The sequence below is a fragment of the Motacilla alba genome, chromosome 4 (assembly GCF_015832195.1).
Source record: "Motacilla alba alba isolate MOTALB_02 chromosome 4, Motacilla_alba_V1.0_pri, whole genome shotgun sequence".
Taxonomy (NCBI): Eukaryota; Metazoa; Chordata; class Aves; order Passeriformes; family Motacillidae; genus Motacilla; species Motacilla alba.
This window is the reverse complement of record NC_052019.1, coordinates 53,020,393-53,046,830: the sequence shown is the minus strand read 5'-3', so window position 1 is coordinate 53,046,830 and position 26,438 is coordinate 53,020,393. Positions and strand designations below refer to the sequence as shown.

The following is a 26,438-nucleotide window of genomic DNA, read 5'->3' as shown; positions in this document are numbered from 1 at the left end:
TGATGGGGTTTTTTTTCTGCTGGGAATTTAGAGGGAAAGACAACATGCTCCTCAAGGGAAAAAAATTTTCTGAATTCAATATATAAATATAAATACAGAGCAAAATGTTTGGGTCGCCCCTCTTGTATCCATTTCTGGCCTTTCAAGGCCCTACCTACCAGAAAGAATAACATTACCAATTAATCTAAATGCAGTTTAGATTAATCCTCAGTTTCAGCATAGTGAAATGCTGTCTGGTGAAAATGATGGGCTTGCTGTTACTTCTGCCCTCCTTAAAATTGCTATTTTCATAGTACAGTTTCACTGCAAGACATGTATTCTTTATAAAGATTTGGCAAATAGGAACAAAACTAGGTATTAAAGGACTGGAATAACTACATTAATTCCCTCCAGGGAATGGTGCAGAGGAGACCCTCATAGCTTATGCTTTAAATCCGACACTAAAAAGACAGTCTCAGCTTGTCCTTTAAAAAAAAATAAAAAAGCTCATCCGCAATGACTTGCCAAGACTCGCTGAACTTCCTTTTGTTCTTCTCCTATATCCCTGAATCTGGGTACATCTGAGGGGGTAAAGATATGCTATTAAAGCCTTAAACTAGCCTACATTCACTAATCTAATTATTTCTACATGTAACATAAGATGCAGCTAACAGTAAATTTAAGGAGAATTTAAGATACTGCTTAGAGCTAAGGTAGCAGTGAACATTTTCCTTGCCATTGAAACAAAGTGCAAAAAATGGACACTGATGATGAAGTAATGTTTGATGATCAAGTAATGCCACTGCAGAGTGGCAGTATAGTTCAGCCATGAAATACTCTTCCACATATCACCACGGATGACAGCCACTTCCCCTGTAACAAGCTGAAGATCTGCTGTAAAAGACAGGAAGCTTTGGAAATCAAAGAGAGAAACTAGGAGATACTGAAAGAGCTGCCAAAGAAATGCTTGACCTTGAAACAAGGATGACTTCTCCTGATGAGGAACTCTCTTGCTTCCACATGCACAGTCCTCTAATTGCTTAAACATCCAGACCCTGAGCACTCATCCCATCAGGGTTTAGCGCTGCTAATTGAGCCCATTACTCCCTGTATCTCAAGTCGGGTGTAAAAAATACCCAGGAGACAAACCTGGAGCTTTGGCATCTCCCGATCATGCTGCATTCACAGAGGTAAAAGACCCACTGATGTAAACTGAGTGTTTGCCCCATTCCTCCATCTGTTTCAAGTGACTATACAGCAATGCCAGCTCTGCCTCCACAACTGGGCTGTTTCTTATCAGTCCAGATGCTGTTATTAGCTATTATGCTATCGATCATCATTATCTCTCAGACACATCTACAGAGAGAGGCTTGAATTTGCAGATGCTCTCTGCCTCCCAAACCACCTCTGCTTGAACAAACCCATGAAATCTGGAATGTCAAATACCCATTATCATAGACTTTCAAGACAATTAACCCCCTGACGACACACGTGGTGAAGGGAATGAGCTGCCCTCAAAGCACTGCTGGAGATGTAATGTGCTCACCCAGAGCTGTGAACTGCCAGCTGAAAAATTAACCCAAATACATTCATGGGAATGGGATGAAAAGGTCATTTGATGGTGATTAGCAACACCCCAAGCCTTCTGTTCAGTGTTATTAGCAACCCCATTCATAGTAGCTATGAGGAGTTTCCTGTGCCTTCCTGGTAGAGACCACATTGCTGAGTGGGTTTACAGGGAGAAGTGCATGTGTTAACCAGGCACAAAACTGCCATCAGGGCTGCGTGTAAGAGTGCAGCCTTTCCCAAAGCAGAGGGGAAGCAACAGGACCCCACGGCAGCAGTGTTTTTGAGCCCTGCATGTGCTGAGAAAGGAAACCCCCAGGAGACTCCAGGAAAGAGACTCACGGGACAGGCTCTGGCTCTGCCAGTGGGGTTGTGAAAGTCATATCCAGATGTGGAAACAGCTACAGCAGACAAGAAACTCCCCCAGTCACTCCTGAATATAAACACTATGACAAGCAAATTACTAACTAAATCAAGGGCACTTCAGTAGAGGGTGGCATTAACAGCTCCGTCAGCTTCTCCTGAGTGACTCTATGTTCAGGTGACAGCAAAAAGGTCATTCAGGAGGAAAGAGCCCCTTTACACCAGGCACTGTACAGCCTGGGGTGAGTTCCCTACACCTCTCCAAATCTGCAGTTGCAGGAAGACTGTAGCAAAACAGAACAGTGAAACAAAAAACTTGGGGTGAAAAAACAGTAAAAAAATTCAGCTCTGTTAACTCTGAACACAGAATTTCTGACAAAGACTCAGTTGAATTCAGCCTCAAGACGTAACAGTGTCATATGCCTAACCTCCCCCAAAACTGACAAAGCTCACTCTATCCACAGGACAGCTGTCAAGATTCAGACCTTAGGTATATGGGGTTTTTCAGATTCAAAGTGAATTAATCAGCAGCTATAAAGGACTGATGGCATTGTTGAAGTCAATAGTACTATGTTCATTAATTCCAACTGATAATTTGGCCCTTAGGGTTTGATTCAGACACAAATCTTTAATCAGCTAAATGCCAACATGAGAAGCTGTGGATGCATTTGTAGACAGCCATTTGTAGATAGACATTTGTAGACATTGATTAGAACAGGAAGAAAGAGGTGATTTTTCCACATATGTTTAACAGCTATGCTTTTTTATTGTTTTCAAATCCAACTCAGTCAGACCTAATATGACTCCTCAGAGGAAGCTGCATAAACCAGAGTCCCTGCCCTTTAACATAAAAGGACAATGCAGTGCAGCTGAGGAGTATGATGTGAATTATTATTCTCAATGCACTGCAGTCTCATTACATTCCAGGGCAGTCGTCCGAGTCGACTGCAATGTCCAGAGCGCTGGCAATTGCAGTCCAGGGGCTGGCTGAACTAAAAGCCAAAGAGGATGCTGAGGAATAGGTAAATGCAGATTCCCTCTGCCTTTCAGAGGGGAATTAAAGCTCTTAATTTTGTTTCCTGGTAAGAATCTCCCTGCAGAGCAATGCTGCTGTGCTCTGGTGCCCAAGGTTCTCCTGAAGTGCCCACAGTCCAGGAATTTCTTTAGTTTTATCAGCCTTTAAGATTAAGGAGCAGAACTAGAGATAAGCTTGCAGAGGGAATTCTAACTGAAAAGGTAAAGTAGAGGTAGGATTAAGCCAAAAGGGAATCCATTCTCTACAACCCCTCCATGTGATCTGAGGAAGAGTACCACATTACCGTAATATCACACCTGGTTTGGACAGGAGGGAGCTGTGGTTCCTCAGGCAAGGCAAAAATCCCAGGCAGAGCTGGCTGCTGGCCAGCTGCCAGGCTGTATCCACCTTGCAAAGGGACAGCTTGGCCCAAAGGCCAACATGGAGGCAACAGGACATTTACTCCAGCAGGCTTCTCCCAGCCTTGCCCTCTGTCAAGAAAAGCCGTGGCCACCTCCTTTCCTAGTGATGCAGGCAGGAATGTAAGCTGACACTGAAGAGTAACCAAAGCATGAACTGCTTGAGGGCAGCCTGGGCTGTGCCTCATTCACCCTTCTGCAGAGGACACACTGTGCAGTGTCCCCACACAGCATCAGAGATGGAGAGGTGCCACTGGGTGATGCTACTGAAGGTTTGTATGGAAGATGCTTGGGCAAATTGAAAGACAAGCATTGATTTACACATTCTTCCAAGGAAGCATCATTATTCAATGCATTTAATCAGCAGAGGTTCCCCATTCATTCATTCATTCATTCATCCCTGCTTAGCAAAGGGATGCCAAGGCTGTCAGCCTCCACTCACTGGAGATCAGCCTGGGGGCCTTTGATCCCTGTTGAGTTCTGTGGGAGGTGAGCAAGCTCAGCTTCTGGAAGGAATTATTTTCTATAAGACTGTGTCCTTTGAGACATGGAAAACCCCAGTGAAAAGAAGGTCTTCCGTAGGTTTAATCACCAGAAAGCACTGTCGTAGTCACCTGAATAGATGTTTGCCTAATATATGCCAGAAAAACATGGAAACTAATTTCTGCACCCAGCTGACTGAGCTGAAACTTACTGGTCTTGTGTGAAACACTCCCAAGTGATTTAGTTGAAGAATATACCTGGACTCTGCCACTGACACTATTTGATATCTGATAGCCAGCATTGTCTCATACATTGCACCCTGTCCAGGCCATGAGATGATGAACAGCTGGTGGTTTTAAAAAACCCAAACCTGAGCACTTCCCACATTGAAGGGAATAGGGTTTTAGTGCTTGGGCTCAGTACAGAAGCTATGAAATGTCCTGCAGTGTGACTGCAGCATTTTCTGGCTCCCCTGCTATCATCCCATCTAAGAGAATAATGTTCTCTTAAAATAGAGGAGCAAATGCCTGCACCCTCTCTTACAAGGGACGTGGATGCAAAGACTTTTTCTAAACATGGCAGGTAGGTAGAAAATTAAGAAGCCTCTCTCTCTCTCTCTCAGACATTGAGGGTAAGGCTTGGAAGACCCATGCTGGGGTCATAAATCTTGCATAAATCATGAGTTGAAACCTACCTACACAGTAGTCCCCAAGATTCCCTCATGTCCTATGGCTTTGGAATAGCCTACAATAAAAGTGCCATCTAAGCAAGTGAGAGTTAGAATTGACTCTACAATTGACAGGTTTTCCCTACTTTGAGAGGAATTCATACAAGGTGATACAGTCCTAAAACTAACCCCTCTGCTGCTGGTTCAGCAGGCAGAGACAGCACTGCTCACTGGAATGAGACATGTGAGAACTAAACCTTGGGCCAACACAGTTGCCCTCTTTACAATAAATTGTAGTGCAATGCAAGAGTCCTGCCAAGATCAGCTGTTTCCTCTAGATTTCTGTCAAGCTTTGACAGCTCATTAAAAGTTAGGAGGAGAAAGGGTTTGATTTGCTTCACTTAGAAGCAAAGCTTAGAGGCTTACCCTTTTGCACAAACAATAAAGAAAAAAATGACCTTCACTCTTCCCAGCTTTTCTATGCTGCACCATAGCTAACAGCAGGGGAGGACCCAGTTCTGTGCACAATTATTGCCAAAAGTCTTTTAGAGCTTTAAAATTGATTCTCCAGTCAGATACTAATTTGCACTGCAAGAAAAGATTTAGAGCTACCTGCAGGTTTAAGGCATACAGCCACATCGATTATGCTGAAAGCACCATTTCAGGCAATCTTTGCACCTTGGAGAGCTAAACCTCACATTTCCCCCCACCCTGTTAGAATCCCCTCCCAGACTCCTGCAAGGGCAGATCCACTGCAGGCCCTGCATGCCAAAGGTAGAGTGTGAGATAGAGTTAAATATCCATGTGACACCGTGGCTGATGCTGCCGCTGCCAGGAGCTGTCATGGTGTTGGTGTGCAGTGTGTTAGTGTGACATCAAAATCAATGTGTGCTCTGTATACCTGCAGGCAGTGCTCAGTACCTGGTAAACAAGGCAGGCAGAGCTAGGATGAGGGACAGAGGACTCAGTAACTCTGCTCTATTTAAAAGAGATCTCATTTAAAATACAGGGCAATTCCATGTAACTTGCCAAGAACATCCAAAATACCAGAGCATCTTTTTGTTCCTCTTTTAGAGCTTTAATGCTAAAAAAGTGCTGACAATACCTTTTTATACAGGGAAAAGCTTTTGTGTCACATTTCTCTAATACTCTAGGAAGTGACCCAATCAATCTACATCAATCTACCAGGGATTTCTTACTTCTTTTTACAGCGGTGTCTCATGGCAAAAAAAAAAAAAAAAAAAAAAAAAAAAAAAAAAAAAAAAAAAAAAAAAAAAAAAAAAGAGAGAGAGGGAAACAGTAAAACTTCTGGGGGTAAGCCTGGCCTTACAGAGTTCAGAGTTTTGTGTGCCTCTCTGGTAAGTCCACACACTTGAGCCACATTGCACTCCCTGGGCTGCCCTGGCTGGTGGGGGCACAGGCACAACTGCTGCAGCCTTAGCTCTTTGTCCTTCTTTTCTTTGGATCTAACTCTACTTGTTCTTACTTTTGGCTTGCAGAGCAAGAACCATACATTCAGCCAAGCATCTCAAATCACCTCATTCCTCTGCTGGGAATCAAAACCTCTCCCCAAAGCTGCACCTTTTAATCGCTATGCATTAATAACACCATACACTCCACGTAGCACAATATCCCCACATCTGAGTCCCTCCTCTCAACTCAGATCCTCCATCCTCTTGACAAATTTTCACAGCCCTTTGAACCAACCTCAGATAAAGGCATCACATAAGCAAGAACTCCATGTTGCACCTTACCTGCAGCACAGACAGTGTTGTCTGGAAGCTTCCCCATCTCTCCTGAGGGGGATCTTTAGCCCACTGCTATACCTAAGTATTTGCTACAACTCACTGCATCTTCATTAAATGCCTTTAGACTCGTGGCTCCCATCTCCTGCTGCTCACCAAGCTCAAGTAATGAAGAGCACTTGTGCCCCTGCTCTCTCCTCCTCACCTGTCAGAGCCTCTAATGCCTCCTGAGCTTAATGCACATCACCAATACACCTGGTATTTGCAAAGATGAGGAAAGATGGGAGCCTCCTTTCTCACTGTCCTTGCAAAGTCCAACCTGCCCAGGCTACTGGTTAGAAACCAATCTTACAGGAAAGCTGCTCAGAGGCTTTTCATCTAAATGGATGTTTTTCTTTCAATGAGCTATTTTAATGCACATTGCAGCACATTGGAAAACATGTAAATCACTTGATTTTTGAAAACCAAACAGAATTGTTCTAACAATGCTGAAATGCCGTTGCAAAAGATAGCTCATCTGCCTGGAAAGGTGTGGAGCATCCTAGGAAAAGAAGCATTTAAACTAGCCCATTCCTTTCTCCACAGACCTTTCTCTTTACTATCCAAGCAAAGCTCTGCACTATGGTTTTCTTTATAATGACACTTGTTTGTTGTACATGCTGCATTCTCAGGCAAGGACACTGAAACCAAGCCTCTTTTTTCCCCTAGCATCAGGAAATGTAGGAGTTTTGGGGGGTTGGTTGGGTAGATGACCTTTCAAGGAAATAGGTCACAGCGCTGAAAGACTCAAATAATTTATTCAAGCAAAATTTGCCAAACAAGTTAAAGAAGTATGAAAGCTCTACTGGAGCTGGTATTGAATGCCTCACAATAATAGAAAAGTGTGTGATCAGAGTAGACTGCCAGGAAAGAGCAGCGTGTACATTGTGCCACTCCATGTTCTTGGACAAGTAGAAGAGACAAGTGTGCCCCAGTGGAGGGAGGATTCAATGAAGGTATTCTTCCACTTTCTATTTGAGCCTACACTGGAGACAGAAAGGACCAGCTGTGCTGAAGCTGGACACAACCTCCATGTATAGCTATTTAAAAAAGCTGTATCTACACCACATAGCTCTCCTTTTGTCAGGAGTATGTTCTACAAAAGCTCCAGCTTCTAGTTCAGCAGAAATTAAGACCATTTAGGGACTGCCTTCAATTTAGGAGGCTCTCTCTACAGTGCCATCAATTAGCTTGTGGTAGTTATTCCAGCATGTATGTGAGCCAGGCTGGAAAGAAAATACACAAATTAAACAGCACAGATTTTCTCCCTGAAAGCAAAGGAATGGACATTATGAGATGGTCAGCTTTGTGCGTTTGGAAAGTGTGCCATCTCAGAGAAATATCCAGTAGAAAAAAAAACAAACAGCACTGCTTTCTGCTCCACCAAAAGGGAACAGGCCAGAGAACCTGGCTTTGGCTTTGCAAGGGCAGAGAGATGAGTGACAGGTGGGGAAGGGGCCACTTATTCACATCCAGTCCAGGAAGGAAAAGGCATATAGTGGCACTTAGTTTAGTGATGTCAGGATGTGTCCCCAAAGCACAGGAAGGTACCTTAGGAAATGCAAGGCAGCTGCCAGTATCACTCATGGCAACATCCAAAAAATGAGGAGCAAACAGGAGTGAAAAACCAACCACTTCACTCTTCAGTTGTCTTTCATCATCAGCTGAACCAAGCTGGAAAGGTGGCTTAGTTTGGGAGGCGAGAGAGAGAGAGAGCACTGTCAGCTCCCAGGATAATAAAGCCCAAGATGACAATGCAGAGGATAGTGCTTTCAGAGGGCTTCAGCGACAGTGACTACATTATTCGTCTCTAAAATAAGATGAGTGCAGAAAGGACTGTCAGTGCATAAGCTGTACAGCAGGAAGTTAGGGTGAATACCAGGAAGACTTTTCCAGCAGGGAAATATGTAAGCATGCAGAACTATGTCAGTGAATGCAAAGAGATAAACCTGTAATAAAGGATATTTCATGTAATGAATCAAAATTAGAGCATATTTTGCATTTGCCTTATGTCATTTGTAGGACTCATTACAGGAGGCTTACTTAAACTGCTCTACAGATCTTCCCTTTCTTTCTACAGATCTTCACTTTCTTAGCCAACATTTCTCCTTTAAATAGCTGAAGAAGTCACACCAGGTGCAGGGAGATATTTGCATATGACCTGAGCAAGTGTCAGCCCTATTTATTTCCCATTTTTTCTCTATGGCCAGAAAAAAAAGCAAAGCCTTGCCACCAGCCTCTGCCTACAGAGCAGGCACTCAATGTTAGTTTGGACTCAATGTGTCCAAAACCTAAGGGGAGCCCAGGAGTTTGAGGAGGGTGAATAACCCAATGCATGGAGAAAGTATCTCCCTAGAGGCTTTTCCCTACCTTAACACTTACTAAACTAAGCAATTTCTCTCATTAACTGGCAACTCAGTAGCTGTCCTTCAAAAAGTAAGTGACACAAGAAAGGAAGAAACATGAGGAGCTCCCAAACCCCAGAAGGAGCAGCTTCATGGATGGTCTCACCTCTGCTGGTTCCCAGGCAGACCTGGTCTCTCCTCCTTCTCACAGCCAGGGTGATACAGTCCACCAGTTCCTGGCTCAGCCCAGGTGTGGGGGCTTTGCAGAGTCCAGCAGACATTCCTGCACACCAGCCATTCTCCACCAGGCACCGAGGGAAAGGTGGGTGCTGAGTGGTTGTGCTCCAGCTGTCAGGGTGTTTTTTAGCAGCCCGTGAGAAAAATGTCCTTAACTGCTCAGCTTTCTGATGTTATGTAAGTAAATTGAGAGAAAAAAAACACTGCCATGAGCAGGTTTATAATTAGGAAAAGAAATAAAAAGAATTATGGAATTAAGGCAAAACCTCAGCATGAATGACCCAAATCCCTTCCTTGTGCTGCAATCCACAGCAGGCTATTAGAAAACTTTTTTAAAAAAGAAAATCTATCACTAAGATGGCACAGCAAAGTCAAATTCTTTTGTAGGCCGGCACCCGATTTCCCAAGCAGCTGATCCTACTTAATTTGTCTATTGTAAGTGTGAAGGACTCTTTAGAAAGAGATGTGCTTTGTGACAAAAGCACTCCTACAAACATTGCCGAAATACGAGTAACAGTGGGGCATACCACAGAGTCTAAGAATTGTCAAGGTTGGAAGACACCTTTAAGATCATCAAGTCCAACCATCCACCCAACACTACCGTGGTAACTCCTAAACCATCTCCCAGCACAACATCCAGACACCTGTCGAGCACCTTCAGGGATGGTGGCTCCACCACCTCCCTGGTCAACCCATTCTAGTGCCTGACCACCTAACAGTGGAAAGGATTTTTCTGATATCTAATCTGAATGTCCTGTGCCTCAGCTTAAAGCCATTTCCTCTGGTCCTCACACTACAGGCATGGCAGAAGAGACCAGCACTCACCTCACTGCAGCATCCTTTCATGAAGGGAGTCGTAGAGAAGGATGAAGTGCCTCCTGAGCCTCCTTTTCTCCTGACAAAACAATGCGAGCTCCTTCAGCCGCTGCTCATAAGTTCTCTAGATCTTTCACGAGCCTTCTTGCCTTTCTCTGGACATGCTCCAGCACCTCAATGGACATTTTAAAGTGAGGGGCCCAAAACTGAACACAGTGCTAAAGGTGCACTCACTCACCAGCACTGAGTTCAGGGCAGTGATCACTTCCCCAGACTGCTAACATCCGTCCAATCACCATACAATCACCATTTCCTAATTTGTTCTGACAACTTTCTGTTGGTTGTCTGCAGGTTGTCACTGCAACTGAGAGCTGCCTACAATGAGTTACCTACTATCACACTGCATACAGATGTCTCATCAAGAGTGGCTTGTTTTGTGAATAGTTCAAGCATCCACAAGTCTCCATGACCTGACCTTAACAAAAGGCAAGAGCACGCTACACTTCTCACCAATGAGGTTGTATTTCTTTAAATACTCAGTTGCAGATATAAGTGCCTCAGTCGCAGATTTAAGTGCCTATGTTTTAAAACATTGGCTAGCCAAACTAGTAATTTTATGGCCCTCATAGGATAGAGTAATTTGAAATTTGCTGAGAAAATCTTCTTTTCCCTCACAATCCTGCCTATTGTGAGTGGAAACACCTGTCTCAGTGATTTTGTGAGTGATTTTGATGGCATTTGAATCCCTAAGGGCATGGTGGTTTCTCTAGCAGATTAGGTGAAGCAGATATCCCAGGATGTTATGTGCGGCTGTTTGGAAAGCTCACATCCTCAGTAAATCAGTTAATGTTTGAACAAGAAGCCAGACATATTCTCTGTTTTTCAAGGCACCATCTCCCTGAAACTGCCACGTTACATGACAAAGTCTGCATCAGCCAGAAAATGTGCACTGGTCATCATTGGTTTGATAGGACGGTAGCTTATTTTCTGCACTAGTCCTTTTTCTGCTGGGTCAGTCCCCTCAGGGTGAGGGATCTTTAGGCTTTTTTCCTTACAGCAGCAAGGCTACAAGGATGAAATACAAAAAGGAGACCTCAGCTTTCCTGCCTACTAAGAGACCTTGACAAATGCAGCACAGAGATGAATGAACCAAGCTGCTGCAGGGAAGGACCCCACTCTGGCAGCTTGGGGACTAATGTTTGGCAAGCACTGGCATGCAGGAACCCAAACCATATGAGAAGGAATCCAGCAAAGCTCATTAATAAAATACCTTCTGCAATTGCCCAAAGGACTGGGCAATTAGTTGAAGCACCCTGACAACTACAAGGCACAAGTAAACACAAATAACTATTTTTGGAAATACCCTCCAGCTTAGGGTGAGCAGACAGAACATCACAGGTAGCAGCGGCACCATGCAACTGCATTATCTCAGTCTGTTCTGCTCCTGTCCTCTCATTCTAGGAAGGTGTGTGCCAAGGTGGGGTCCTCATGCCTTCTAGAAGATAGGTACATAGATATACCATACCTAAGTACATGGATATACCATATCTGTAACAGCACTGGGTCAAAATACTTCCATAATCTGTTGTCTTATGATCTTTTGTACTATGCGACAAAACTTCCCTTTTTTGGGCTAGAAAATAGTTACTGTGATGCTGATGCTCTTGGATTTGTGTGTGGTGTGCAGGCATGCTGGTGGGTGGTGGTGACCATCTGCTACAGCGGTGACACCGCAGGGTTAAAACGCTGCCTTTCCCACCTGGGCTCAGGGGTGGCTGTGCTGGCTGAGTAGTGTGTGGTGGTGTGGCAGGGGGTGTTGAAAGGCTGAGTGAATTGGTGCCAAAGGGCAGAGCAGCAGCTGATGCAGAAGAGCCTGTGCTGGTGAGCAGCTGTGCAAAGGGACTGCACTTACACAGAAGGAAGCAGACAGGTCTCCTCTCCGGCAGGGACAGCACATGGAAGCTTCTACCACCACGCTGAGCTTTGCAAGGTGCCAGATCACAGACCTGAATCCAGAAAGCCCTTCATAGTTGCTCTGACCTACACACATCCATGAATTCTGGCAGAATGTTCACCCTTAAGATTCCTTTCTTTTCCCATGTCAGCCTACAAACAGAGACCCAGAATAATTAAGACAGTGCTCATTTTATTGTACTCAGCATGGAAACCAGATGTGAAACAGCAAAACATTAAATTCCTAAGGGACTCAGTCAGGTGGGTAACATTGCTTTAGTATCACTTTAAGACTTTTCACATGCAAACTTTTGTTGGTATGTCTCAAATGAATGCCATGGTACACGTGGTAGCCTAAGACTAGCTTTTATTTTGTACAGTACATCACATTCAATCAGTGTCACTGTAAAATTAATAAAGCCACAATAATATTAGTTGTTGTTAGAAGCCTCCAAGTTGGTTTTCTTCTGATGCTGGCTGACTCATGGCCATAGTTTTTTGAAATTAAAAGTTCAGATACACTCCCTACCTTTAATTCTGGGCAGAAATTCCCAATACTATTCAGTGTCACTGAGACCTTTACTTCACATCTCAGACTCAGTGATTTTATGTGCCACAAACACACAAACAGTTCTCCTCCATTTTATGGAAATTCCTCAGGGCAATGTCTAAACTTGCTTCTGATGCACTTGAAACTATTGATTGTGAACTGAGCTAAGGGAAGTGTCACGAGGACCCTCCAGCAGAAGCGTCACCTCTTACAGCAGAGCTGCTGAGAAGCATCTGAGAGACTCATATTCTGCAGCAGATAACTGCTGGAGACTTTGCAGACAGATTTGTCATTTATTTCTACTCCAAGGAGTGTCAGTCTCAGCAGAAAGCTAACAAAAACTTAAGGTCTCATATTTCAAATGGGGATTAGTTGATGTGATTCTGTTCCTAAGGAGATCAGATGCTTTCTATCACCCACAGTCTGCTTTTTAGAGACCAGAGAAGGAGAAGGATTTAAACTTGCCTCAAGGTTTTGCAAAATGCTAAGCCTCCAGCATTCAATCAGAAGGGCAAACGGAAAAAATCATATTAGAGCAAGAGTGATGCATGAGACCTGCACACATGTACTTGCCTTTTAAACAGGGACACACACATAAGCTTACCTACATCAGAAGTTTTCCTAGAGGAAAAAATATTTCCTCTCTGTGTGATTTGGCTCAGTAATAACATCACTTTTCTTTAAAGAAGGCTGAATGATGAAAAGTAGGTTTCACTTTGCAAGATCTTCTTTGCTGGGATTTGATGCAAAATCCATATTATAAACTCTAGGAAGGAAGAGCTACTCAGAAAAACACAAAGCAGAAAAACCAATATATCGCAGAGTTAAAAAAAAAAAAAATTAGTTTGGCTCAATTCAGCTGTAATACTTCAGTCTTTCTTTTAAACATCTACCGTAACTCAAGGGGGATAATTTAGGCCCCTAAAAGAATGTTGAAGCCAGTTCAAGTTACAGGACCCGACCTTCAGGTCACACCACAGCATCCAATGGCACCAGATATTTCATAGTGTGCAGTATTTGGGTAAGGATCTACCTTCATGTCTTTGGGACACCTGAAAATACTGACCACTCATACAGGCATCACAGAGACACCAAAAAATAAACCAGCAGAGATTGGTTACTGAAACAGGGAGTTAGGGAAAAGGAGGGAGAGTTTCCCTCAGACCTCAGCTCTTAATTTTCTAAGCCCACGGAGTCTGACAATCAGTTGTCTATCATTCAGAGCAGCCATTCTCACATGCTGTGTGCAAAAGTTACTCTGTTGTGGCAGCGTTTTGCGTTAATTTTTAAGAGGTGTGGAAGGATAGACACACAAAAAGATAACAGAGCTAATAAGTTAATAAAATTTGTGCATTCATAAAAACCTTGCATAAACTGAGCTAACTAATGAAACACTGGTATGGTACATTCCATGAAGCTTCCAAATTGAAAACCAGTGGCAGCCAATTTGAATTCCTCATCAACACTGATTGTCATTTGGATTTCCACCTCTAACTTTAACACTTCAACACATTAATGGAACTTAAGAGAAAAGCTAGTGCTATCTTTAGAGCATATACTCAATTTTTTGAATCTCTTCAATATACTTCTTCAAACGGTGCATTTTACAAGCTCTTACGTTTTAGTGGCAGTAACAAACAGATTGACTGCTTAGAGGTTTTGTTGAATCCTATTTGGATATATCTGTAAATACTAGCAAAATGTACAGCCTTTGGAAATATTCAATTTCCTAAAAGACATGGGATGCCAACAGATAAAAAATACATGAGGTCAGAAAGCAAGTGGGCAAAACAGACATGAGAATGGGAATTCATTGTGAAGCACCTACACCAACTTTATTTTACTTCTGTTTTAGTCCTTCCCTCCCCATGTTTCTCAGCAATTTCTTCTTCTGTATTCAAAAGAATGTTTTCTTCTCCTGAAATGGAGAAGACAGATATTGCCCTTCTTGTCCCTTCAGCTCTTTCCTCACTTTTTTCCAAACCAAGTCAGCAGAAATGAGGCAGAACTTCAGCACTTGAGCCCAAACAACACAAAGCTGGCAGATCCCAACCAAGTGCACAGAGATGGATATCACAGCCTCACATGAAATCCAGGACTATATTGCAAATTGCCTCCAATGAGATGTTCCTTCAACTCAAGTATTGTATTGGCAACATCAAAACATGCTTATTCTCACCTTTGGATCTAGGGGGCATCTAGTGGAAAGCCCCCTAAGTGAAACTAGGGGTAAATCTTCCATTCTTATTCACTGCTTTTATTACTGGTTCTTGCTACATCGCCCTTCCTAGAAAATGCAATTGACAGGGAAGGGTTTCCTGACACAGAGCTTTTTTCCCAAAAACTCTCATCTTGCAAAAAAAGCAAAAAAAAAAAAAGCAAAAAAAAAAAAATTTAAGAGTTATTTCAACTGGCTAGGTTGCAACACAGGTTTGTTTTTTTTTTTTTTTTTTTAAATATATATTTGCTCTTGGGAATGACAAAGTATTTTCTGTTCTGAACCCTCCCTTTATTAGCCCAAATGGATTTTCTTGGTTGTTACCCATCCAATGTGATGCAACGTGATTCTGAGTCACTGGGCAGAGAAAAAGAATGGGGTGGTGGCACATGGATCATCTCCGCCTACTCTCTGCCATATCACTACTCCAAGTGCATTTTCATTTCTGAGACTGACAAGACACCAAGAACAGCCTTTCTTGGCTGCTATAAGCACACTCAAATGCATAATATTTGCTAATTGCTACCCCCAGTGTGGTTGTTCTGCTGTTGGTGAAAGATGTGTTGTCAGTAAGGATTCACATTGTCACCCAGGCATTGTATGCAGGAGAAAGCACTAATCACCAGTGTCAAACTAGCAGGTTGCCTACAGTCTGCCCTAGCAAGGCACAGTTAAAACCTAAAATATTTTCCATGAGATGTGCTGGTGATTATCAACCCATTTTTATGTGTTGGCTTTTGGCCCTTTATTGCTTGGCTTCCAAAACATGTCTGCAGGACTTCTGCAGCCACCAGACAGTGCCATGGACAATTTGCATCTTTGCACTCATATTTGCCCAGAAGACAGGCTGAACACTACATTTTGCTTCAGTATGCCCATGCAGTTGTTCAGGTGCATCCACTCAGGAACTTGTCCATCGGAGCTTTGTACTACGAATGCACTGGTGAAATTTTCCTAGAAGAAAGGTCATTTGATGTGGGGAAGGGAGGGTGGACCAGCTACTGAAGACTCACAGCTGAAAGAAGCTGCAAGGAACCAGGGGAGATCTCTCATTCCTTGCAAAGAAGCAGTAAATCCAGTGCTGCCCCAGAATCCTGCTAATTCATTGCCAAGCCTAGTTTGGTCTCCATAAAGCAACTCATACCCATATCCTAGAAATATTTTGCAGAGCTGACGCTAAAGGATAAAATTCATGGAAATCAGTGAATGAGTGGTAGCTGTTTATTCTCCTCTGGAAAAAAAAATAGGACAATTCATTTGTATATTCAGACTGAGCATATTTATAAAGGGACAGTTCAGAATAAGCTGGCTCACAGCTACAGCAAGGGGAACGCAGAGGGGGACGAGCTGAGCCAAGGGACATGGCTTCACAGGAAGACAGGCTGGGCAGCAGCTAGCAAGGGAAGGGGCAGGAGGGAGGTCAAAGGAGCAGCACAGAGCCTTGGACCTGGACAGGACACAGCAAGAATTGCAGGCAACTCGGGGAACCCTGTCAGGGCTGACACAGACACAATATGGGAAGAGACACTGAACTTGTCGACTAACCTGACCTAATGATACTGTCAATATTAATCCCACACAGAATTTCACGTGAAACTCACATCTCAGACACTGCTAGGAAGGGGGTGAAAACAGCAGTACTAACAGAAAAAAGGTTGGAGACTTTCCTCCTGGTAGGCAGAGGTGGGAAGACACTCTCTAATGTGGTGTTTCAGAATTAAAAACTCAGCACCACAAGCAGGAGAGAACTTGAAATAACATACAGAAATTGAACAAGGACGTGACATAAAGCCCCCTGGTATATATCTGAGGAAAACTAGGAGTCAATTCAGCACTATGTTTAGAGACAACACTTTTCATTGCACTGGGTTAAAATGTTGTATCTTACAGTATTTTACTTTCTGCTGGGGAAAAATTGCCCCCAAACAGCTACTATGAAGGTTTGGCAGTTGATGTACTCAAGAAGTCTGGCCTCCTAAATAACTGGGGACCACTTCAGGTTCACTTCACAAAAAAATAAAGAAAAAAGATACTAATACTCATTTACACAGTGTAAACCTGTAAGATTTAGAGTAAATTGTAAGAGTAAGATCTACAGAGTAAGTCAGGTGTGTGGTACTAGAGACAGAAATAAATTATCATCATGATTCATGAAAAATCTTTAATGGACTAAAAATATTTTCTATTTAACTCTAGTACTCTGCAGGATTACAATATCGGAATCATCAGTGCTTTGCAGGATTGATAACTAAATTTTCTACAAACTGCAGGAGTTCCCCAGCCTCCCATAATGAACTCTAGTGGACAAAATACAAAGCTACTGGGAAACACATTTCCCAAGTTGAAAAATATTATTGAGAAATGAGATCAACATATATTTGAGACATTATTGTATATCATACTTCTGGAGAAACAGTCACTAAGCTACTTTTTATTAGCAGTTTCTATAACTAAGTTCAGAAATACAGCAAAGATTGTCTCAAGATTTCAGTACTGCTGCAAATTTTTCAAGGTAACAGTATAATGGTTCATAATATAGAGTGTTAGGTAAAACAAAATAACACATAGGCTAAATAAATGGTATTTGGGTTATGAAAGGCAGCAAGAAAAGCACCAAAATACTGAAAAACCAATAGAATTGGCTAAGGACTTAAAGGGAAAAAAAATCAGTGTAACACACTAGACATAGAGGCTCATGGACCCCAATGCACAGGAAAGCCTGCTGCTATGGGAAAACATTACTGTGCATCTCTGGAGAGAGAAGAAAGATCCACATCACTTTAATGAGTGACTTAGAACAGAGGTGCTCAGCGCCACAAGAGGCTGGGAGCAGGGGCTGCCCACCCCACCTGAGGAGGCAGAACAGCTCCCTGCTTTTTAAAGACTTGGCAGGAGTACCAGAGAAGGGTGAGTACCATCCTGCTGGGTGCAGGTCCATCTATTGATGCGCTCTCCGTGCCTCGACGGCTTATACCGTAAGAGTGGCCACTGCAGGGGACAAAAAGCATCTCTCTCACCTCCCCTTCTGGGAATCAACATCCCACAGACTTAGCTTCCCCCAAACAGAGAATCCTTCAGTCTTGATCCTCATTCTTTGCCTGGTTGTGCATTTCAACAAGAGCGGAAGACTAGGCTCCCTAGGGCTCACTGAGACCGGCGGCCCACAGTACCAACAGAAGTGAGGCTGCTCAGTGATCAATGTCCACAGCCTGTTCATGGACTTGCCTCAACTTACAAACCAGAAAAGTTGTCTTGCATTAGGTCTTTACAGCTGTTGAACCTTAATTCCACCTCTCTCAGCTTCCCTCAGTCCACCCCTTTGACTAAGACCGCATAATGCACATAAATAAATTCCCATAATTCTGACAATCCCTCAGCTTCCTGCTTTATCAGAAGGTGCTGCTCTCCCTGCAGTAAGATGGCAATTGAAATTTGTGCTTTTGCTAAGTGCCTAACTTTTCATCTGACAGCAGTCAAGGTTGGGGCATAACGTGGAAATACACCAGCTGTGACAATAATAATGGCAGGATGGAGCATGTGGCTAGCCAGAAAACAAAGGGAAATAATTTTCCACTGTTGCATCACAACCCCAATTACACAATCAAACAGCAGGACTTGAGGGGAGGGATTCTCTCCACCACCACAGGTATTTAGGCACCCCTGCAAACCATGTCAGTCTAACACAGAAGAAGGAGCAGGTCGGACACAGCAATTAGGACGCCTAAAATTCTGCAGCATGGACTGGAACACGTTGTGCTGCCTCCCTTTTAGTTTTTTATTTGAGGATGTATCTGAGGAAATGGATTTCCGAGTCTGACTGTTCTGAGCCCGGATCAGTTTCTCATGTTCCCGTATTTGTCTCTGTAAGTGGTTCTGGATGGCAATTCCCAGGGATTCTGGATCGAGGGAAGCACCATAAACCTCCCACGTCATTCCTTGCTCATCCCAAACAACATCCCTGACATGTTTGGACTGCTTCACCTGTACTTTCGCCTCCATGGCTGGAGTGGAATGCTTTTTGTTCTCCCCCAGGTTTGGCACAGCCTGAGAGGAAGCAGGAATCACTGCAGTGTGGAGATCATGTCCGGACTGCCTGGCCTGGAGGGCCTGTTGCTGGGGAGCTGCCGATGCTGCCATGGGAGGGGCAAGACTTGCAGGACTCACACTCAGCTCGGGTGTCAGTCCTGCCTGCAGGTTCTGGCCACCAGCCACCTGAGACTGGCCGCTGTCTCCGTGGCCTCTGCTGTCCTTCTCACCTGCCTCCTGTGGGCACGCCTTTGCACGGACGGCGGCAGGCTGGCTGCTGACATTCAGCCCTCCTTTAGAATCAAGCACCACCAAGTTTTCCTCCTTTGATTTTACCACAGATTGGTTAGGACTGGCCTGCCCTTGACTCCCACACTTGCTTTGCACAGGCTTTTGCTCAGAGCTGCCCAGGACCTCCTTCTGCTTGGCTTCAGTGTCCTTGCCAGAAAGTAAAGGTGACCGGCTGCTTCCTGCACGAGGGATGAGATCTTGCACCACGTTGTTCTGGGTTCCTGGGACAGCATCAGTGGAAGTGGTGCTTGGCTCACCAGTGCCAGTCCCACACTGTGATGGAGTTTGATTACTGGAGTCAACTCCAAGCTGCTCAGCTGGGATGGGCTTTGGTGGGACTGGAGCATCCTTTGGCAGCTGAGCAGCATCCTTGACATCATGGGCTGCCCTGCTCATTTCAGCATTACCCACAGATGTTCCTTGAGAGGTAACAGCTGCAGGGGAGCAGGGGAGAACAGGTTTCACGTTATCTGCTGATTCTGGAGATGCCATGTCAGATGGGACCCCAGGCTGGGTTTGGGCTGAAGCAGTCACAGCCACAACAGTCGATTTTGATGTGATACCAGGAGAACATGGAGACTTTTGTTGTGAGGATAAACTGTCAATAAGTGCAGCCTGGCTCAGCCCCATACCTCCTTGGTAAATTATGTGCAGTTCTTCCTTCTCCTCTGGAGGAGGATTCTCTTTTAAGAAGGCAGCAAAGATGCTGGGACTGGTGGAAGCTGATTTGCTCTCCACAGTAGCCACGGCCTGAACCTCAGCATCCCGCCATGTCCTGCTAACAGCTTCCTGAGTAAAAGGGCTGCTCTCTTGCTGAGCTGTCATTGTACCTGTTTCTCTGAATTTGGAGAGCTGGGTGGGGTTTGGACTCCCAGGCGTGGGGCCCAGGTTATGTACAGGATGGGGACTCCCGTGGCCAGACTGGGCTGGTGCCTCGCTGCTCTGCACCACTTCAGTTTTATCTGCAGGGCGCAACTGCGGCGTGTCTGCAGTCCCGCCTTTTGCCTCCAGACTGGTCTGTGAGTCTCTCCCCAGATCAGCTTCGGTTTGCCCTGCTGCCAAGGCTGACTGACACACAGCAGAACCATTTTTCTCTGCCTCCCTGTCTTTTTCCCCTCTTTGAAGAAGGTTTGCCTGAGAAGTATGACAGAATTGATTAACTCCGACAGGATCACCCGGGGAAGAATAATTTAACACTTCAAGCGCTGGCTGATCATCAGTTCCTTGAGGTTTCAAGGCAGAGTCATCTATCTGTGTCAGGGAGCTCGTTTTGGCCTGGCTGCCTTGCACAAACTGCCGGGAGCTCTGGGGGGCTGGCATCATCTCTGGCCCTTGCCCCACCGAGAGGGCTCCTGCGGCAGCAAGGGCTGGCACTGCCGGTGCCTGGATGCCCGCTGGCTGGGAACAACCAGCAGGCTTTACATCTGCAGGATGCCCCTCTGCACTTGTGCTGGCCAGGCTGGGAGAAAAAGCTTCCTGCTGGCTGTCATCATCTGTGTGGCACTGCTCACAACTCTGTGTGCTGGCAGCACCTGTGCAGGTCAGGTTGAAGAAGCAAACCCCAGCTGAGCTGGACGGTGCGCATGGGAAGCCATTGCTGGTCCTCTCGCCACTGGGGGGTTGGGGCTGGTGCTTAGCAGGTTGCAGGTCTCCCAGGTGCTCCTCCTCTGCAGAAGTTGAGACCAGGGAAAGCTTGGCAGATCTCAAAGGATCTGGTACAGTCCCCATGGACTGTCTTCAAGATGTTGTTTGTCCTCAGCTTCTCCTTGGAGTTTTCTCGCTGGGCAGGCTGCCTCCTGTGAAGCTAATCTGTTAATGAAACAAACACAGTGTTAGCAGCTGTCAGATTTAAGAAAAAGTACCCATAACTAATAGATTTTACAGTGCGAAGAGAAATACTTGCAGGCAGGATGGGAAGTGAAGCACCCAATTCTGCCTGAAAGTCACAAAAAAGACACAGGTTTCAAGGACCTCCCAATTCTCAGGTCAGGATGGAGAAAACAATACTAGGGACAAAGCAACAAAAGCTTCTGTGCTGTTGATACATTAATGAAAACATTGACATGCCAAGAGGAAGGAAAAAAAAGAAATATGAAATCAAAGAAGAGATACAAACTTTGCATGGAAGTTTGAGTCACAGAATAAAATCCCTGTGATAATATTCTCTAGCAAGCCACCTGTGGAAGGAAATGCCTATGTGAAGAACAGGTCCCTAGGTTTGAGTGGATTCTACATCTTTAGTGAGCACCAGTTCCCCCTTCTTCTCAAGGATAGCCTTTTTAGCTCCACTACCAACAAGGACAGTGTCACAGGGGGCACCAGGTCAATTCAGAGTAATGTGGATGAACCGAAACCTCACTGTTTGGAATATGGAGGGATCACAACCTGCTGGGTGATGCAGGCAGAAACCAAGAGGAGGTACTGCACACCAGGGCTGTGCACACACTTACTGCTGTCACACAGAGATCCTTGAAATAATTACAAGGAAGCCAGCTTGATTAACAAATGGGGGTACAGATGACCTAGAAATCAACTTAGAGGTAGGTGGTATGAAATTGAAAGGGGAACATTGCAGCACCACAGAACAGGAGGGGTTCATGCCATACCCAGGGAATTGGGGTGGGATTTTAAGCAGGTAGAACAGAGTAATCCAGGCTGGAATGATGCCAGGACTGCAGAGAAACCATCCAAACTGGAGGTGATCTCCAAATGTTTTTGCTGGCTTTCCAAAGGGCTTAGCCTGTACATTGCTAGAGATCAAGGATGGGATCCATGTCAGCAGAGTAGTGGTGGCCGGTGATAAAATCCCATCCCACTCTTCTTTTAAGCTTCAGGCTATCTGTGATTGTTTAAAAAGCTTTCACTGGCTTATCCTGCCAGCAAAACAGGTATGAGAACTGGGAGACACTGAAGTTTTGTTAACCTGATGACAAGAACATTGCTGTACCTGTTTGTGTGCCCCTGTCTCTGCAGGCACACAGCAGGATCTCCCTTGCTACATTACTAGGGAGATGATGCTGGAAGCAGTAGAGCAGTCACTCAGCTGTTCCAGACCCTTCCTATCCACTAGCAAAATCAACAAAATTTCTCTCCAGAAAAATCTCTACTCTCCTTTTCTCAGCCTGGATAGCAGTGGTATGACTTCCTTAGTTTCCTTAGTAAAATGAACCCCAAATTTCAGCACCTTAGGATACTTTAAAAGAGCAACAGGAGAAAAATGCTCAATGAAGGAAAATTTTTAAAAATACAGTCACTTTTTTTCTTAGAAAAGGAAAAGTGATGCAACTTATTACTTATTCATTAAGCTTTCTATCTTCCAGGTATTAAAATTTTATTATTTTTATCCTGCCTCTTTGGGTTCTGTCCAGCCACAGAAATACAGGCTCCAGGGTAAAGCCAGCCCTGAGAAACTGTAATCCTGCCCCTGAAGGATCCCAAGTTTCTTAGCTGCAGTCTGTGACAGCAGCCCAGCATCTCCCCATGATGGCTTTCCAGGAGGGCTAAGGATTGACAAGTTTTTTGGGAAGTACTGAGCATGTAAACCAGGCTGAAAACCAATGGAAGTTTGTGGCTGCCCACATGCCTTGCCTTCATTTTTTTCACACTTTAAGGACAGCCCATATAGTCCTGAAGGAAGGACAGACCTTCCACGTGCACCCTGTTCTATAAATGTCTAAGGGCTGAGAGGAGAGGAACAGATGGCTTTGGGTATCCATTGGACTAAATTCTGTTATTCTCTTCTTTCCTTTTCCAAACATTGATGCAAACCAAACCAGTTCATACAACTGGGTAGGTCAGATATCTTTCCCCCTTATTTTTTAGATCCAGAGTTTATTTAAGAAAAATCAAGCAAATAATGGAACAAAATCAATCCCAATTTTTTGGTGAGAGGTACTACTCAGCAAACACAGTCAGAAGAAATAAAGATTTCAGAGAAAATCTGTTTGGTTCCTCACTATACAAAACCTGGGCAAGGCAATCTGCATACAGGAGCATTATCTTTTAACTCATACCCATTCAACAGGGTAGTGATTCCTAATTTTTCAATTAAATGAATTAGTTCTGGCCTGAACTCTGCATGAATTCTCCCTATCTGTTTAGTGGCTCTTTACTAGAATCACCTGAAACTCGCGGTTGAATGTCTGCTTCCTATGGTAATTCAAAGAGATTTTGCTTCCAGTCCTTGATATACTACATCAACAGAAGAAATTTCCCCCCAGAAAACCTACCTGAACCTATTCTCTGATGTGGGATAACTGAGCATAGTGCTGACATTTTGCCTGACCCTTGCATAGGGATTGAAGGGTAGATCATTTTTCTGCCTGGAATGACTCTGCATATGAGTTAGTTTGTGAGCATAAGGTTTCTATAAAGACTTTTTTGTCAAAGTCATGGGAATTTTTTTCTAGACTGTCACTAAACCATCCTAATGACAGGAGCCAAAGGCACTGAAGTAGCCTAAATAAGCATGGTAACTTAAGAAAATATTCTAACTTAAGAATTAATAAAAATCAGAAAAAAGCAAAGTCTTATGAAAGAGAGCATCAAGAAAGCCCCACAGGTTACAGAATTGGAAAGGCATTTGTATTATTGGAATCTCATTTATGATTATTGTCTCATTTTTATTATTTGAGTCCTGTTATATAGGAATGAAGAACAAGGTTGGGACCGGTGGGCAATGGTACTCAACTGCCAAGACAGTGAGGATTCAAACAAGCAAACAACATTGCCTGCAAGCACATATTTAAGAAAAACAGAAATACAAAACTCAGTAGAAGGCAAAAAAACACGTCAAAACAAATCAAGATCGCTGATGAATTTTTCAAGTCTTGTATGCCAGACGTGGAGCAATCATCCAAAATTTTCTTTTAACAGGAGGTGAAATTAGTATCTCTACAAAGGTCAAAATCAATTTTTAGTAATAAGAACAGATTTGCTACACCAACAGAGTTCTTATCCTTATTCTTGAGGATCAAATTAGCCTGCCTGACTGTGTCATTCTCATCTCAACAAAGAATTGTTCTGGACCTTTAGCAACAAGAAGTTTCTAACTTTGGCAAAGTCTATGTTTGGCTTAAATGGTCTGGGAGGGTCCCTGCATGGCCAGTGGACGTTCACAGACTCTTGTAACTGAGTAGGTCTTTTTCATGTGCTGGTAAAAAGCCCAAAAACCCTCAAATCCCAAGAAGTTTCCAGGCAACTCAATGCTGACAATGTAAAGAAACTCCTATCTATTTCAGTAATAACCAACCCCCATTATATAAAACAACACTGCAAGTGTTACAGTATAATGGTTCATAATATGGAGTGTTAGGTAAAACAAAATAACACACAGCTGAATAAATGGTATTTGGGTTATGAAAGGCAGCAAGAAAAGCACCAAAATACTGAAAAAACATGTAGTTTGGTTGTTTTGTTTTGTTTTGTTTTTTTTCACTCTTGCTTCTTATGAGAAACTCAACAAAACCAGAAAGTCTGCATGTTTCATAATAGAAACCAATAAATTTTCAGGAAATTCCTACATAAGATTCTGCCTTTCATTCCCTCTGGAAGAAATCTGCAAATCTGCACAAGCACAAATAAGATTTCCAGCATCTCCACCTATCCTCAACCATAAAAACAACTAAAAAGCAGCTCCCAAATGAATCAAGCACCCCTTTCCCAATTCTGGATTCTCATCACCTTTCTCATTCCTTGAGTCCCGTACTCTTTGAGCCCTCTCTTCAACCTTGTCTCTGCAAATGGAAGAGCTGAACACTTGCTCTTAATAGCTCTAATCTTACAAGATCTCTCAGATCATCACAAAAAATCATTATATAGCCACATCGTTTAAGAACAGAGATAAACATCTGCTGAAATGGGAATTCAGTCTCTGTTCTCATTTTCTGATCTGAGGAAAAAGACAATGGCTCACTTGAACTCATATCAGACCACTAAATACAAAGAAAATAAAACACATTTCTGTAAATTTTAAATATACAAACATCCTTCTAATTCTGCAGCCAGTGGGTTTTTTACCCTCTTTTCAATGTCAAAGGGTGTTTGTTATCCTGGGTTTTGCGAAAAATTTGCTTTATGGGCCATTTTCTCCTAATTATCTGTGGGATCAAAAAGACTGGCACTAAAATGACAGACAGCACAAAACAAGGACACATTCATTAAAATACATAAGAGGTTGCCTGAAGAGGTAAGGTGCAAGATGCAGAGCTTCCATCTTTCGGTGTGTTTTGGGATGCTGACAGGAGACAAATTCACTGGGATGACAGGGAGGGAAGAGGTGGTGGGGATGCCCACAGATACCCTGCACAGCTGTGATTCCCACCAGAGACAGGGCTGGCATTTCAAGCAGAGGGTGCTCCAAGTCCCAGTTCCCCTTCTGCACCTCAGGAATGCACATGTTATTGCAGGTCAGACAAAGCAGGAAGCTGTGCCAGAGACAGGGACAGCAGAAGCAACACGTTCAGCACACAGGGCTGCAGCACCCTCTGTGCACTCATTAAGCAAAGTGGGTGATTGTATGCACACCACAACACCAAATCAGCTGGAACTACCAACTGAGCCACATGGACAGTCCTGAGGAGAAAGCAGATCCAGACAGGACTCTTCACGACCTCAGAGCTCTTCCTCCTGGATGCTGACACACAACCAGTGATGTCTATCAGGTTTGCTCAGAAAGGTGTCGTGACACAATGAAAAATAGAAATGGCAGAGGCACAAATGGGAAGTCCAAATACAAAACCAGAGGCTCAGTGCTCATCCTTGCTTTGTAATGGTAGTAAACTGAGGAAAATCATGTGAAAATCAAGGGCAAGATGCACTACCATTTTCAGCCAAAAAGAGATGGCTGCCAATCAGCCTGACACCTACTGAAGATTTATCTAGCACATTTGTACACACTGAAGAGATGCATTTTTCTGGTTGTTGACTCCTCCCATCTTGCATCTCTCTGCCAGGTATAGGGATTAACTCTGCAGAGTGCAGAGCATGGGAACTCCACATGTCCCTCCACTTTGGAGGGACAAAGCTCAGCTTAAACCTGCTGCCCACAACCTACAGATGAGAAAATGTGTAAAGCCAGTCCTACAAATGGTACAGTGGCCTCTGGGACTAACACAAAGCAAAGCAAACTGCTTTGCACCTTCCTTCATGTCTCTCAGCTTCTGGCAAACCTTAAGTACGTCCTTCCAAGAGCCCTGAGCAGGACCTTGCCCCAACATTTCAAACACGGGTACCTCAGCAGTCGCTCAGGGACAGATGTGTGAGAATATCTGCAATCAGCTTTTAATAGGCAGGCACAGAGAATAAAAACTGTGTGGTGATCAACCATGATTCAGCTCTACCGTCCTGCTGGCAGTTACCCTACAATTAGAAAGATGTCCATCTAAAAGGAAATACAGCTCTGCTCCGAGACAGGATGTTCCAGCCTGTGTCCCATCTGTTCCCTGTGGGCAGCACCCATCTTGCCCTGGCCAGGAGACAAGCAGCAACCCCCACATCCAGCTCTGGCACCTGCTGATGAGACCCTGGCAGGAGCCCCTGCACTGTTAGCAGTGCTATGATGCAACTCAACCCCAAAAGCTGGGCTGCCCCTGCTGAAAATGTCATTGTCCTCTGGCCATGGCCAAAGGCAACAGGCTGCTATGTGCTGTGGGTGTGCTGTGAGAGCCTCTTGTTTGTGTGGGAGTAAGAATCGAGTGGTTATGGATTTACAGGTGCAACATGGTTT

The 26,438-nt window shown here is 44.1% G+C and overlaps 2 protein-coding genes across 3 annotated transcripts in view; both read right to left on the bottom strand.

The window, feature by feature from the left end:
* The window catches only part of FAM13A (family with sequence similarity 13 member A), a 149,151-nt gene extending 140,149 nt beyond the window's left edge, over positions 1-9,002 (bottom strand). Inside the window, exon 1 of the mRNA XM_038135197.1 lies at positions 8,788-9,002. The gene's annotated coding sequence lies outside the window, so the exon portion shown is untranslated. The remainder of the gene's footprint in view (positions 1-8,787) is intronic.
* A 2,801-nt stretch (positions 9,003-11,803) lies between these two features.
* The window catches only part of GPRIN3 (GPRIN family member 3), a 33,280-nt gene continuing 18,645 nt past the window's right edge, over positions 11,804-26,438 (bottom strand). For both annotated transcript variants that reach the window (XM_038135210.1, XM_038135211.1), the window contains exon 2: positions 11,804-20,521. In XM_038135210.1, coding sequence (XP_037991138.1) covers positions 18,068-20,440 — 2,373 coding nt within the window. In that variant the 5' untranslated portion in view covers positions 20,441-20,521 and the 3' untranslated portion in view covers positions 11,804-18,067. The remainder of the gene's footprint in view (positions 20,522-26,438) is intronic.